This window comes from Eleutherodactylus coqui, chromosome 9, assembly GCF_035609145.1.
Source record: "Eleutherodactylus coqui strain aEleCoq1 chromosome 9, aEleCoq1.hap1, whole genome shotgun sequence".
In the NCBI taxonomy this organism is placed as follows: domain Eukaryota; kingdom Metazoa; phylum Chordata; class Amphibia; order Anura; family Eleutherodactylidae; genus Eleutherodactylus; species Eleutherodactylus coqui.
Window position 1 is genome coordinate 55062282 of NC_089845.1, and position 16172 is coordinate 55078453.

The window sequence follows — 16172 nt, forward strand, 5'->3', positions numbered from 1 at the left end:
GAAACAGGTACGCCGGGTGGGGTCATAGCTGGAATCTGCTGACGGAGCCCGCATGTGGAATCCAGCTTGGCCGTGTGCAGCCGGCATAAGACAGATGTGAAGTCTTAAAGGAAACCTGTCACGCTATGGTGCTGATAAGGAACGTGACAGGGACAACTCCCATGATCCATTGGTGTTCCCCTCTGAAATTTGCGCACATAGGACTTTGAAAAGAGTCAGATTTTTGTGCCATGTGCCCTTTCCCATAAGCTTGTATAGGACAGCACGGGGCTCTGAAAAGAGTCAGATTTTGTGCTGTGCACCAACTTCAGAGAGGAACACCATTGAAGCAACGGTGAGTTTGAAAAATAAATCACCCGGCTCCATGTCACGGTCCCTAACCGCTCCATAACTTAGTTTATGGTGCTGTGGAGACATGACAGGTTCCTTTTAACCACAGGGCGGGGATTTTGAACGCCTGGCCTTATACTTTGTTGTCTGTAACCCCTCTCTTCTCCTGTACTAGTTAAAAAATAAATAAATAGTTACGCTTCCTATATACTAGTGTAAAAGCTGAAATATGAGGTGCTGTATGGTCTTCGCTCTTCAAGTCACTGTTTAATATGATATGAAGACTACTATCGCAGCTTGCCAGACCCTTGTAAACATGGTATGGAGATTATGAGATATAAGGCTGTAAGTACTCTGGAATTGAGGCCCATTTACACGGAACGATGATCACTCAAAAATCGCTCCAACGACAGTTTGAGTGACAGTTTTGACCGATTATATTTGCATAACTCTAAGTAGCTAATTAGCTACTTACGAGTTATGCAGGCGGAGTGGCACTCCGCCGTGATAGCTCAGAGAACAAAGCAGCTGTTTTGAATATGCAAACAGCTGCGTTGTTCTCGGCGCTTCCAGCTGGTGTCCCGCGATGAACGAACAGTGCACGAACTTATCCTTCAATCGTCGGCCTTGTTTACACTGAACGATTATTGTTCATTTTCACTTGTTTAAATGATTTTTCGAATGATCACATCGTATAAAAGGGTCTTTATAGCCAAGAGCCCGGCAACCAATGTGCCCAGAACCTTCCTACATGTTTCTATTAATGCCTGAGCATTCTACTTACTCAGCTTCTAGAAGCCGTCAGGGTGGCTCCTTGTGGGCTAGAACTGGCTCCAAAAGTTTACAGTTGTTTCCTCTAACTATAAATACAAGCATTTCATATAAAGAAGACAAAGTCTAAAAAGTTTCAGACTCTACCTTCTACTATTTGGCCCCTGCGGAATCCGGATTTATTTTGTGTTCTGCATTTCGTGGTAAAGTGTTATTCCCCTTCGGCCGGCGTATGTATTACTGCCGCGTTAAGGAACATGTTTCACATTAAACGCTTTGTCTCTGAATCACTATTGTAAATCTGTAAGCAAGGTCAGCTGGGGAAGTGCAGTTGATATAGGTAGGGTAAAAAACTAAATTGGATTTCTGCGTGTGGCTGTGCAGCAGATGGAATGACCTGAATTACGTTTGGCAATCATATTTAAACTTTAATCTTTTGCACGGTCCTGTCCCACATGATCTCGTCCCGCATAAATGTGTTCTTACCTAATATAGCGGATGACATTAATCAGCGCCTGTCTAGAGACGGTACGGCGGTCTCTTCTGTTGGTTGACGTGGCTTGTAGGCTTATTTTCACCTTGATAAAAAGGCTTTTGGATGAAGCCGGACCTTTATTATAGTCTTCTAGAACTGATGATTACATTGTCGTTTGGTGTGTTTCATTAATATTAAAAATGTGACTTCTGTAAACATGAAGCTAACAGAGGTTAGGGGTTATATCTGCTAGTGATGCCCTTCGATATAGAACATTTTTAACCTTTTACAGGCTGATTTTTTATTTATTTTTTTTAAGCAAATGTGGAAAAATATAGGACATTTAAAATAAATGAAAGAATATGATCCTATTTGGGAACTTAGGTTATTAATCAAGTATCATCAGGTACCACACAGCATAGGAGAACTGCGGACTTGCATTGTTTCTCCAAATTGTTTTGTTTGAGTCAAAAATTCTTAATTTTATCTTTATAGGGCTACATGGGGATTGACAGTTCCAAAATACCCTGCTTCTCATCAGAGAATTAAAGAGAACTACTATATTATCTACTATAAGCATCATAAACTAATGTATGGTTCTGCTATAGTGTTTCCCCGAAAGTAAGCCTTTCCCTGATTTTCGGAGGGGGTTTGATGTATAAGCTACACTACGTGAAAAAAAAGTAATACATTATCTAGAAGGCTTATCCAGGTCCCTGCCGCTTCACTCTGAAGGTCTGCGCGGTTCCTGTAGTCCTCGGAGCTCATAGAACATCACTTTCTGGTGACTGGATTCATAAATCCTGCCTCCAGGAAGCGATGGCTGTAATTGGTTCTTTGAGCGATGGCTGGGATTGGCTGAGTGAGCGTGCTCAGCCAATCACAGCCATTGCTTCATCCAATGAGTGTATGAATTGGCTGAGTGGCGGTGAGTGATGGCTGCTGCTCAGCCAATTCAAAAAATGCCTCCTCCACACAGCAATGGCTAAGCGCCCACTCGGCCAGTCACAGCCATTGCTTACTGCATTTAGTGTATGAATTGACTGAGTGCCAGTGAGCGATGGCCGGCGCTCAGCCAGTTCAGAAATTTATCCCCCACACAGCAATGGCTGTGATTGGCTGAGCAGGCACCATGTGAACTGTCTCTAAGAAGGTCGGCTACACTGTTTAAGCTGGAAGATGCAGAAGTTATCAAACGTGCGCTTGCATTCACGTTGTTTGATGGCATCGGATTTTCTAAATTCAGACTTTTTAACATTATTACAATGGATGAAACGGGAAAGGAGGAGGTTGAACTGGTTTCGGGAATTTATATTCTTGAAACTGAAAAAGCTTTGGGGCACACAAGCCGTTATAAGGGAGTGGGTCGATTTAATGCTCTCGCTTGTTTTGCGAGGTGGCTAAAGAGGTCTGCTAGTCTGGGATTCAGCCAGCACACACCGCGCCAAAGACGTAAAGGGGTTCCTTCAAGAGAGAAAAATTGACCAAATAATGATTCCCACTGGAACGCCTCCCCTTTCTGGACTCTGCACTGTCTCCCAGTGAAGTCAATGTGCACACAGCAAGCGTGACTCTCTACAGAAGGCTATGTACGCACACTCCCATAGAGATGAATGGAAGTGCACATGCATAGACTTCTGGAAAGAATCACACTACTTGTGCACACATTGACTTCATCGAGAAGCACTGCAGAAACGGTAAACCGGGGAAGTATGAAACAAAGCTCCCCATGTCACTTAAACTAGTTTATGCTTATAGTTGATGACCGGTTCCGTTCAAAGGGGTTTTACCAAAATTGATTCATCACCTATCCAATGGATAGGTGATAAGTCTTTTTGGTGGAGGTCTCAGGGGGTGGCAGCCACAGATGCGTAGTTCCACTCCATTCATCTTCCATGGGACTACCAGCGATGGCAAACCGCTTGTACTTGGCTATTTTCGTCAGCTGGATTGCCACCCTTAATGCCCTATGTGTTTCACCTCCTCAACTGGGTGCGCTCATCAGGGGGCAATGTCTGGTAGCAGTACCAGTGGATACCGGAGTATGGGTACTAGTAATCCTGGAGCAGTCTGTGCTGCAGATGGCATTGAACTATAGCCGGCATATATAGAGTAGAGTGGTTGATCTAGGGATTATTCTGATTGCTAGATTGGAGTTGGGGAAGGTGGGGCGAGGATTTTTTTTCCCACTAAATGGGGAAAATTGGCTTCTTTTTTTTTTTGCCTTTCTCTGCATCAACATGGGGGAGAGGGTGGGGGTGGGGGTGGGGGGGGGGTTAATAGGCTGAACTGGATGGACATATGTCTTTTTTCGGCCTTAGATGCTATGTATGTATGTTAGAGTACATAATTATTTGCTGCCATTGAAAGTTGTTTTAATGTGTATTCACTTCCATCTACCCTTTACAAGAGTAGTTCACTATAGGTATCTGTTTACATAGGTGCATTTTCCATATGGGTTTTAAAAACGCAGAATGCGTTATTCTTGTTCATTGTTGGTGGAAAAATATGCCCATTATAGTCTATGGAAAGTAACCGTATGTCATCAGTATTTCATCGTTACTTGCACTGTATTGGCCTCCATATTGTTATTCTTAATTGGGCAAATATGGATCTGTATTTGTATTGTAGAAAGTAAAACCAACAACCAAAATATATTGGTAAATGCCGCTCAAATTATGAAATCCTGATCATACAGTTACTATGTAATCCCCAATACAGACGTGTCACTATACACTTGTGAAACTGGTCCTCACATTCCATGCAGTCCATACAATACATTTTCTTTGCACCCGTTGCAGGCTATAGGTCTTTAGTGATAGAACACATGAGTTTTAACCCTTTTCAATCCACTGTCTGACGTCTAAAGACATTCTGATTGAAGGCTGTACAGCTCCGATGTTGGAAGACGTCCAGCAGGGTATTCTTACTGTATATTACATGGCCGATCTGTTGTCGGGGGCCTCTCCAGCATGTCCCATACCGCAGTACTGGCTCTAGCCAGCAGATGGCGCCATTGTATAATGGCAGAAAGAAAAAGCCCCCTAGGAAATAATAAATCCAAAATTGGATTGCAAAGGGTTCAAAGTTAACAATAAATCAAACGATCTGATAAGGTTTAAAACCATCATTTTCTTAACCACCACCCTTACTAAAAAGACTCCTTTTTTCTCTTTTTAATGCATCGGTGAATCATTTTCTTTAGCCCTCCGTTTCCATGGCATTCATACGCAATAATACATTTCTGCTATCTGCTGGTGACTTAAACCTCAAAATTATAGAGTACAGAAGTGAAAATGAACGGAGACCGGCACACACTTTCAGGAAAAGTAAGCAATTTAATTAAAATTGATGCAAGTGAGCTTTTCAGCGGCCCAAACTGCCCTCCAAACCAAATGAAAACAGAATGTAGTTCTGATTATTTCAGTGAGGGTGGAAAGCTTTCAACCTGCAAGCTATTTGTGACTCTGGCTCTCTGGTGCCATGTCTTGCTTTAAAGTTACGAGCAATAGTGGGATCACGCAGGGCATCCACTTATCTCAAGAAGTGCAGCCGAATTAATTGTCACCGGCTGAAAAAGCCTGCCAGTCCACGCTACAGCAGCATTTGCCATGGGGCGATTCTACTTCAAATACCTAAAGCTTTCTGATGGAGAATTTGATTTATACACAGAAAGCAACGTTTGAAATCATACTTGTTGCATGCTGCTCAGACAAAAGAGAAGAAACAACAAGTACCAAAGAAACCTACAGTTTAAACATTTTCATTTTTTCCCCCTATTCAGTAACTTTATTACTTAAAGCCATGCCTGTGGTTTCTTGTTCCCTTTTTGTAAGTACATTCAGTTGCAGAACCAAAAGAGGCTTTTTGTATTTTAATAACCTATTAATTGATAAAGCTCGATATTCCATTCAGGATGAGAGTGAAGTTCAAATGTATTCTTTCACAGTTACATATTAATATACTGTATTACATTTATTACCTATACATTTCATATTTATATGCAGAAATGTAATTCGTGTTGACGGCCTATTCAAGAAAAGATTTTAAATGGATGTTCAGCTCTAACTTTGATTTAAATTTGCGTATCGGTGATTAAATGTAGAGATGAGAATATTTCATAAGTGTGATGACCTAAACACGTTCTGATGGTATCGCAGTTCTTCAATTATAGACTATTCAAGTTTCTGGCTCGAAGAGTTTCCCAGTACTGATCAGTTGGTTGCTCTCATGAATGTGCACAAGATCCGCTTCCCTCTCTTTTTCTTTTTCGGAGTCTGTGTAGCATAGCCACACCCACTCAATACTACACAGCTGTCTCTCCATGCTCTCTGAGTAGCTGCTTGTTCGTTTCCTCTCTGTCTTAATATCCAAAGCCACAGTAAATGAAAGTTAAAAAAAAAGTAAAGCGAAAAGGAAAATGGGCTTTAACCTGGTTGCCATGTATAGTACATAGGGATTTTTTTCTCTTTTGCCTTTTGCTTTTTCATCCCTTGTCTTGCTGTCCAGGTTTTTTGCTTGCCGTAGCACTTTATTTATTTATTTATTTATTTTTTCCTTTTCCACCTTGTTTACAGAACTTTTAGATCTTCAGTGTGAACAGTCTTAGTATAGGGGCTAATTCCCACAGGCGGATTTCTGCCGCTTAGCACGTGGTGTAAATATGCGGTGTTGCCCCGCAGCTATTAGGTTCTATTGCGGAGCCCATTATGGCCGTTGGCATTAGGCCTTAAGTGTGGATCACTTGACAATTCTGGACATTTTCATGACATTTTATAAGCGGCAAGATAAAGTAAGGGCTCTTTTGCATCAGCATTCCAGGTTCGGAATCTTCATCATTGATTTCTGCTAAAACGTAGGACAGAATAGCGCGGCATGCTGCTGTATTTCATCCTGTAAAGTGCCAGACAACCGAACGTAAATTGATCAGACCTCGTCATAGTCAGTGGGGTCTGTTAAGTGCCACTCAGTCCTGTCATAAGACTGATCTATCGAGCCAGCGGTTGTCGTTTTCCTGATCCCCAAACGGAACAGGAAAATAACGCACACAATTGTCATCTGATCTAGCTATCTTTGTATATGTTTTTTTATTTTTTTGTTAAATTTAACATTTCTGCCCTGTGTATGACGTCTCTATAAATGATTAGCACACAGATTTAGCCTCAGTCAATGGGGCAAATACGCGTGTGGTCGCCCTTCACGGTTTCTGCGTAAAGAATTAACATGTCAATTTTCTTTTTTTTTTTTTTTACATGACACAGATTTTAAAATATGCGTTAAATAAATCTATGCCACATGAACTCCAGCATGGATTTCTAGAATTTTCAGGAGAAAGCTGAAATGACGCAAATGTTGTCATGGATTTGCGTGCACAAGCTGCACCGGCATCTGTGGTAACAGCATGCTGGGTATATGACATTTTCCCACTGAGATGTCTGAAGGTTTGTGCATCAGGCAGATAAATGGAATAAAGAGACAATTGGGAAGGGTAGCTTAGTGGCTAGAAAATTGGTGGCAGCGTAAAACAGGCCTATGATTTGCATATCAACTGGTCCAACAGAAAACCTATGGGACATCTCCATGAGGCAGACCCCCGAGTGTGAAGAATTAAAAACATATAATGGGATTATCTATAAAACTCTCTAGTCGGCTTGTTTTTTCTTCCTTCACTTCGTCTTTTCTTTTCATTTTCCGTTTCCTCCTTTGATTTCTCCGTATACTTTTGTTCAGGTTATTGAATATTTAGTACGTTACCACACGTGAAAATATAGATTTTCTTTTTTGTTTAAAAAAATAAATAAAGTCTAGTATTTTCTATTGATGTCTTATCTCTGAAGTTCTTATTACAGGATCATTGTCCCTTCGTACGGTCTCCTAGACTGTATAGTATTTTTTATTTTTTTGCTCATTTTCCCCCTCTTAGCTCCTGTGTAGCATTATCCACACATTACAAGTTATAACTTTCTTATTTACATGCCTGCTATCGCATGAGTATTCATATGTTCATATTTTCTATATGTTTCTCCTTAGGTGCAACAGATCGATCGAGTAGTGGAAGTTGTAGAAGAAACAATAAAAGGTGAGACTTTGTGATGCAATCCTTTCATAAAATGTATTTACTCTTCAGACTGTAAAAGTAACATTGTTACAAACCTTTTTCATTGTAACAGTGTTACACATGGAAGCACGAGGTTTGTGTCCCCACGTTGTATTGGTTCGCTTAGTGTGACTGTTCTCAGTGAGAGAAACCAAGTAATCTTGTAGATATGATACCTTTTAATGGCTAACAAAAATGCATGATGTTACAGCAAGCTTTTGGGGATATCTCGCCTCCTTCGTCAGGCTAATGGATGAAACTAGTTTGGATGGCACATAATTATAACATACAGATGCAGAGGGGAGGGGGACACATTCCTCTTGATCTAAATAAATGTTTTACACACAGAAATTTGAGACTGCTTTGCGCTCAAAACCTAAAACGGACAAATTGAGGCGAGACATAAATCGTAAATCAGTCCACTGAGCTCAGGACAGGATTGGTTTGCTTATGACAGAGCAGCTTTCTTTTAATGCTCAAAAATGTGTAATGTAGGTTGGCTGGCTCCTTATAGAGTTAGTCCTAACTTGTTTTTGTGATGGGATATGTTTTAAGCCATTTTTGAAGGGGTTCACAAACTTCTGTTGGATCCAGTAGCCACCGTTTTTTCTTGCATTGTACATCACAGAAGATCATTTGATTAAAGCATTAAATAATTTATAGAATCCTTTACCAATCTAACTACTTTCTGTAACAGCATAACCTATAGTAATGCCTTAGCCAATTCTGATGCCACTTCTGTTAACAAACAGATGAGATACAGATTGGTTGTGACACAATGCGCCGCTGTAGCTCTGCATCAGTGATATGTACGTGGTACAAATGAAAGGATGTAGGCTTTCTTAAAGTTGTTTCACACAGAATAGAATATTCTACAAGACTCTGGAATATTCTGCTGTGTGGAAAAATCCACCCCCAAAATCCGCATGTGTAATGTTCAGATTCTGATGCACAAATCTGCTGGCAATTCTGATTCAAAATCCACATTTAGACCTACGGATTTTGGCGCTGATTTTGACAATGGAATATAACGGAGTCCTTTGGAATATTCTGTCCCGTGTGAACACCCCCTAACATAACTTGCAGGATATTTTACAGACTCTTCTGTCCATGGAACATTAGGCACACACCTATATTTAAGGGAATATCCTTATGTATCACTCTTGAGTCAGTAATTACATTCTCGGATGTAAAAGGGAAATAATGGACCTCGTTTATCAAACCGCTCAAGGGGTAGCTTTACACTGAGCAGCTATCAAACAGATAGTTGGTGAAGCGTACGAACGGCGGTTGTCCGTTTTCTTTTACGACAAACGCAAAGAGCAGTTCCAAGAAATAATTAAAATGCACGGTTACATGTAAGCCATGGCTGCAACAATACAGAACAAGCAAAAACACATGGAAACACACTATCTGAATACATTCCCATAGCTGTTATATATGCTAAACACAGAAACATACAAGGGTTTTTTTTAATGCATTTGTGGAGGAGTGTCTGCCACCACTTTTGCCATGCACTCAGTCCACCCATCTGTCCACACCTAAGATTGCCTGAGCCGTTAGTCTCCTGTTACAATGCGGTCTCCTCGGTTTTGACTCCTGCCGACTCAGTTTTCAACTTTATTTCCCCACAGCATCTTACACATTGAGCAGCCATATGCTCTGCCGGTGGAGAGCCGTTAGAGACCATGTATGGCTGCTTATGGCACTGCACACGCCTGCGAATCACGCGCTCACGGATATGCGCAATGTTATTTTTACATTTTTTTAATTACCCACTCTATTCAGAGCAGAGATGCGTATGGAGATGCTGCCCATACACACGGTATTGTATGTGGACAGTGTATCATACGCAGCCCATACAAGTGTATGGGGCTCACATTGCATGCAAACGCAGAAAAATAGAGGCACGCTGCGATTTATTTCTCTTGCATATCAATAGGCAGGGTCTACATGCTGGGGTGCATGGAACAAAGAAAGTCCAGAGACTTTCATTAATTCCATTCACCGCGTATCATACGTCCGTGCTATGTGCAAGTGATACGCGGTGGAAACAGTCATCGGCATCACCCCTAACACAAAGGTTCACATAACTTTTCTCCCTGCATATAAAACGAAAACATTACGCCGGCTGCACATGACTGGATTTGTATTGCAGAATCCGGAGCAGGCGTCCGCCTCCCTGTTCCACAGCAAATACCTTCCATAGCTTGACATGGGAAAGCGCTTTTTCCTGTACATGAGTGGAAATCGATTGTAATTTGAAGTCAATGGAAGCTGTCCGACCCGCAGCTTGTGTGCAATTAACATTGCCATCCCCATTTCTTTATTCTCATGTATGTATGTGTATACGTGTGTGTGTGTGTGTGTATGTATATATATATATGTGTGCGTGTGTCTATATGTGTATGTGCACGTGTTTATATGTGTGTGTGTTTATGTGTGTGTTTGTGTATATATGTGTTTATATGTGTATATATACCATATATACTTGAGTATAAGCCTAGTTTTTCAGTACAAAAAAATGTGTTGAAAAAGCACCCCTTGGCTTATACTCGAGTGAGGTAACCCCCCCCCCCCGCAATACTCACCTCCTAGCCGGCTTCTGTGTTCCTGGGGCGGTGCTCTCCCCGGCGGTGTGGCAAGCTGCTTCAGACTGTCATCTCTCTGGCTCTGTTTTTAATTCCCTCGCTGTTAGCGCTGTGTAACGAAGTGCTGTGATTAGATCAAGCGCCAGCCAATCACAGCTGGCGCTCGATCATTTACGGCTATTCAGTGAATGACATCACTGAATGTCTGTGATTGGTTTATCGAGCGCTGGCTGTGATTGGCCAGCACTTGATCCAATCACAGCGCTGATGGCAGCGAAATTGAAAACCGAGCCAGAGAGATGATAGCAGCGAGAAGTCTGAAGCAGATTGCCCGAACTGCCAGGGAAAGTATCGCGCCGGGTACACAGACGCCGGCTGGGAGGTGAGTATTGCGTTTATTTTTACCTAGTATATACTTGAGAATAGCTAGGCTTATACTCGAGTCAAAAAGTTTTCCCAGTTTTTTGTGGTAAAACTTATTGACTCGGCTAATATTCGAGTATATACGGTATGTATGTATGTATGTATTTATGTGTGTGTGTGTGTATATATTATATATATTTATTATAGCGCGGTTCTGGTGCACGGGTGCCGAACTTTGTTTTTGGCCTAAATTTTAACAGCCAAGCTGCATAGTCAAGAAAGATTCCTTATATATCAAGTGTTTTAATTTTCTCAACTTTCAGCAAAAATGCCAACGAGTCCTTTTAGTCTTGTGTGTCAGGGCATGTTTCTCGCCTCAATCAGGTTTTGATTGTATGAAAATCAACTCAATGTATTCCAAATGTCCTGCCGACATTTATAAAGTGTAGTGAAAAGCTCTTCAGCCTTCTGACGGTGCTTCATCTCACATAAGCATTCTTGTTGACTGTAATATTACTATTTGAACAGTCTGTTGGAATGTTTTGCAATGTTTAATACAATTTGCAAATATATAAAATGGTTAAAGTGTAACTTAGGTTTTAACAAGTTTTATTAAATAAACCAGGTTCTCTTTACCCACTCATTTGTTGCTGTTTGCACCCTCTTTCATGTCATAAGTTCTGATTTTCAGCTAGTATTACCCATTTATTTCAGTTGCTCTGCTGTTTGCATTCCACTTTCAGGGAGGGGGCATGTAGCAAGCCTAGTATTCTGCCAGTAGTTCACTGTCCTGCACTTTCTAGCCCTGACTTTCCATGCTGCATTGTCTGTTGTCCAATCACCAGACAGGCAGTATCTGAATAGCCACCCCTCTACTTTCCCAGGACGATCAGGCATTTAGATAAATTCTGGCAAAATGTTTAGTAAATCCACTACAATATGTCTGTGTAATGTGTCTACACACATATCCACTCATATGCTGTAACAGCAGAAGAGGCAGAGACACTTAAAATATTATCATAATGTCTGCAGACCTGTTAGCCTGCAAGCGATTGCTCTGATTGGCTGAAGCGGCACTCGACGAACAAATCAGAGCCGGCGCTCGATTAACCAATCACAGCCGTTCATTGAATGGGATCATTGATTGATTTAAGCTCTGGCTCTGATTGGCTGACGCGATACTCAATGAACCCATCAGAGCAATCGCTTGCTGGAGGCGACCTGACATAGTAGACCTCACATTCTGTGCTTAGAATAGGAGGGCCCCTTGGCGAGTGTTGAAACATTGGAGCGTGTAAGTGAAAGTTTCACATGAAGTCCTCAGAAATCCAACGTCTGAGCAAGCAGAGAATTGGACATCCCGCAGCCGACTGTGTGGAAGATTCTGCGTAAATGTTTGTGATGTTATCCCTACCGAATGATCTCTGCTCTTTAACCAAATGACAAAAGCGAGGCAATATTCTTTCTGTGTGAGTATGCAAACTCTAATGGAAACCGATGGTTACATGGGATCTTTAGCATTCAGTGATGAAGCTGCCTTCCAACTTTCGGACTCCGTTAACAAACGTAATGTTAGGATCTGGGTAAGGGGAAAACCCACATGCCGTCATGGTGAATGTGTTTTGCACTATAACCTGTAGGAAAGTATACGGCCCCTTCATCATCCATGAGGAAACAATTATAGGGATTCCATACTTGGGTGCTACAGATATGGTTCCTGCTGCAGCTGGGACAAGAAATCCCAGGTTTCATCCTCCAACTGAACAGGGCACCCGCATTTTTACAAGGAAGTGAGAAGTGAGCTCAATAGGCGACTACCAAACAAATGGGTTGGCCTTGTAGGTTGTGTAGATGGTGAACAGGTAACATCCTTGGTTTCTAAATTTCCTGGACAGTATGCCTTTTTTTTTTTTTTTTTTTTTCCCTCTGGGAGAGTGTTAAAGTGTACATGCCACCCTTACCACTCACCATGCCTAATCTGCGAGTATGCATCATAGAAGCCATTGCATCAGTCAGTGGTTGTATGGCCCAGTGTGTATGGCAGGAACTTGACTGCAGGCAATGTGTGTTGAGTGACAAAGGGGGCTCACATTAAACACCTCTGTGGAAGACATTTTTGATGGTATGAAATGTATGTATCTGAATGTCATTAAACGACAGCAGTGTTTAAAACCTTGAAGATTATTTGTAATAACTCTGTATATAATGTACGAGTCCATGGGGCCCGCACCTCAGTCAAGCTCTTGCAAAGTATATTGACAATCCAAGGATACTTGGTTGTCCTCCTGATGGATTTGCCATTCATGGCAATCAAGCCATACCAGTGCACCTTTTGGATTCTCAAAGAATTGAGGCGCTTCTAAGGCAACATCTCGAAGCATCTTCTCTATTGGGGTAGCTGAAGCGCCATTTTTGGACCGTTTCCTGGTAATACTGTGTCTTGATTTATTTTTGCGTCGGGTTATGACTTGAGAATGCAGTGCATCATCGGCAGGACGTTTCGAAGGTACTGGGAAGCTTCCCAAGCAATCAAGTAGATATCGAGCCTCGTGTGCTGCAGAGCGTAAGCTCTCGCCTACGACCTGAAGGTTGCAAATTCGATCTCCGCATGAATCAGATAGCCGGCTTAAGGTTGACTCAGCCTTCCATCCTTCCGAGGTCGGTAAAATGAGAACCCAGCTTGGTGGGGGGTAATAAGTAATAATTACCTGAAAGCGCTGCGGAATAAGTTGGCGCTATACAAATACCAAGATTTGATTTTGATCTTGTAAGGCCAGTTGCAGGATAACTTCCGGGGTCCAGTGGAGGAGCTTTCCTCTGTGCATCCAGTCCCATGGTGCTGCAGGCCACGCCCCAAACTGTAGACTATAAACTTTTTTTAGTCCAAGTTTACATCCATGGTTTCAGACTCGCAGTGGAATTTAGGTTGCTTGGTTTTGAAGGTAAATCTGTTTTCAATCCAGTAGTCCTCTGACATCCATAACTTTACCAGTCTTTTTCCATAATAAACCTCACAGCATGAGGGCTGAATGAAATAAAGGAAGTGGATTGGGTTGTATACACACTTTACATAAACACTTTACATACACACACGTTGTATATGAACATACACATTTTACAGAATCGACAGATGTCTGGTATTACTAAGGGCTTAAGAATCTTGGTTGCATTGTTTGGATGTACACACAACTGTAACCTCCTTGAACTCGCAGTGAACTCCAATATCCTCCCATGAAGTTGGTAATTCATGATGTGTCCAAAAGAGTACAAAGCCAAGCTACCTTTTATGTCTCCCCTGCTTGACACTACTTTACGATGCTTTATGAGACCATAATGTGATGTGATATCAGGGAGGGAATCGGCCATCTATGAATCAAAAATGTAATAAAAGCTGTGTGTGTGTCCACTCAACCATATGTAGAGTCGCAGAACTGGCGATACAAGACAACAGCTCTGCTAAAAGGTCTCATCAGGCAACGGGTAAGCATGCTAGAATGGCAGGATATTGTTGCAGCAGTCACCCATGTCTACATAACATGTTACTGCATCTTTGTATATTCCGCTATTGCATCGCTTATCCTGGATGGATTATACATTTTCTGTATTCCCCTTACTCGGCTGCTGAGCTTATTCACATGTTCACTGGCCTGTAAAGGGGAAAAAGTATGGACGTACTCCTTGGATATGAGACCTGACTTGTCTACTCTGATGGGTGTCTTCTCATAGGTTTTGATAACTATGATAGGGAATTGGATTTTAATAGCGATCCCCGATTATACTGCTTTTTAGAAATGGTCAGTTTATACATGGAATCAATTCAGTAATTAATATTCAGTTAAATGGAGTACAGCAAAGAACACTTTTTTTTATAGTGTATATATTGTTCAAGTCGGATTCTGCAGGAAAATGGAGCATGCTGCAATTTATCATCCGCGAGTAGAAACTGCAATTGGTTTCCGCTATGGTTTGCGTGAAAAGTTACTTTTGCATCGCACGCTATGAGCGGTATTTGCTGCGGAATCTGGATGTGGTCGCCCGCTCCTGATTCTGTAGTTCAAAACCGCCCGTGTACATTCACCTTTTATTGTATGACTATAGGAGCTCCATTTTTAAAGGGGTTGTCCAAGAGTTTCCTCATGATAGGTCATCAGTAGTTAATTGCCAGGGGTCTTCCACTCATGTTACCCACCAATCTGCCGATCACCCAGCACACTACCAGTGCAGACAGCGCTATCAGCATTGCATTGACCCAGGTTGGTACTACAGGCACAGGTTCCATTGAATGAGAGTTCTGAATTACACAAGTCGCTGCTGTACATTATCAGAATAAAGCAACATTTTTATAAAATTAAAATGTGTATATATATGTGTGTATATATATATATATATATATATATATATATATATATATATATATATATATATATATATATACATTAATATATATATATATATATATATATATATATATATATATATATATATATATATATATATATATATATATATATATATATATATAAAATATGTGTCCAGAAGAAGAGGGTGGGGGGAATCCAGAAAAAATATACATAGTGTTCCCCCAAAATAAGAGTCTTCTTTTCAGGGGGGCATGTATACTCACCTCACAGCCGGCGTCTGTGTCCCCTGTGATGGTCTCCCCGGTGGTGCTGCAGGCGATTCTGTAATCCTCCCCGCTGGCCTCTCTCACTGGAAAACGGGGCTTTGAATTCCCCTGCCTCCATAAAGTAAGTGCTGTGATTGGATCAAGCACCAGTCAATCACAGCCGGCAGCGTGGCAGGATTACAGAGCAGCCTGCTGCACCACCAGGAAGACCATAGCGGGGGATACAGACGCTGGCTGTAAGGGGAGTATTGCGTTGTTTTTTTTTTATTTTTAACCTAGTGAAGCTAGGGCTTATATTTCAAGCCCCCCTGAAAATCAGGGTAGGTCTTATTTTCAGGGAAAAATGAAAACAAAAAATATGCATATGGTGACCTATGGTGTCTGCTGATAATAAGGAGCATCAACCTCGAAAGGGGTGACCCCATGCTGTAACCTCACCCTATATATCTTTATTAAACCCTAAATTAAGGGCCAAAGAAAAAAAAAAAGAACAATGCAAAAGAAAAAAACAAGACAACTTGATGTGTAAATAAAGAAAAATATCAAAGGTCTTTTTAGATATACCATATGCTGTAAGTAAATTGTTATAAGAGGATAACTGAAAACATACGGAGGGTAGAATTAACCACGATGTAGAATATTTGCAATAGCTCAGGATGGCCTTATTATAAGGCAGGTACAATGTTCACAAATGCCAATAATATGCTTCATCCGAGTGTCTGACACTCATGTAGCTCAATCATCAGAATCCTCCTACACCCTTTACGAAAAAAATTACTTTGGTTCATCAGGGACCTAAGCTGTGCACCAGTGTATCTAAAACTAAACTGGGAAACCCCACATATTGGGTCAATGTATCAGGATGAGATACACTCACGGCTTCAGAAGATCCAAAACCACAGAGTCAGCTCAATGCAG

General features: G+C 41.4%; 1 protein-coding gene across 1 annotated transcript in view; it reads left to right on the forward strand.

The window, feature by feature from the left end:
- The window catches only part of CDKAL1 (CDK5 regulatory subunit associated protein 1 like 1), a 596376-nt gene that overhangs the window by 132449 nt on the left and 447755 nt on the right, over positions 1-16172 (forward strand). Inside the window, exon 6 of the mRNA XM_066579425.1 lies at positions 7607-7655. Coding sequence (XP_066435522.1) covers positions 7607-7655 — 49 coding nt within the window. The remainder of the gene's footprint in view (positions 1-7606; positions 7656-16172) is intronic.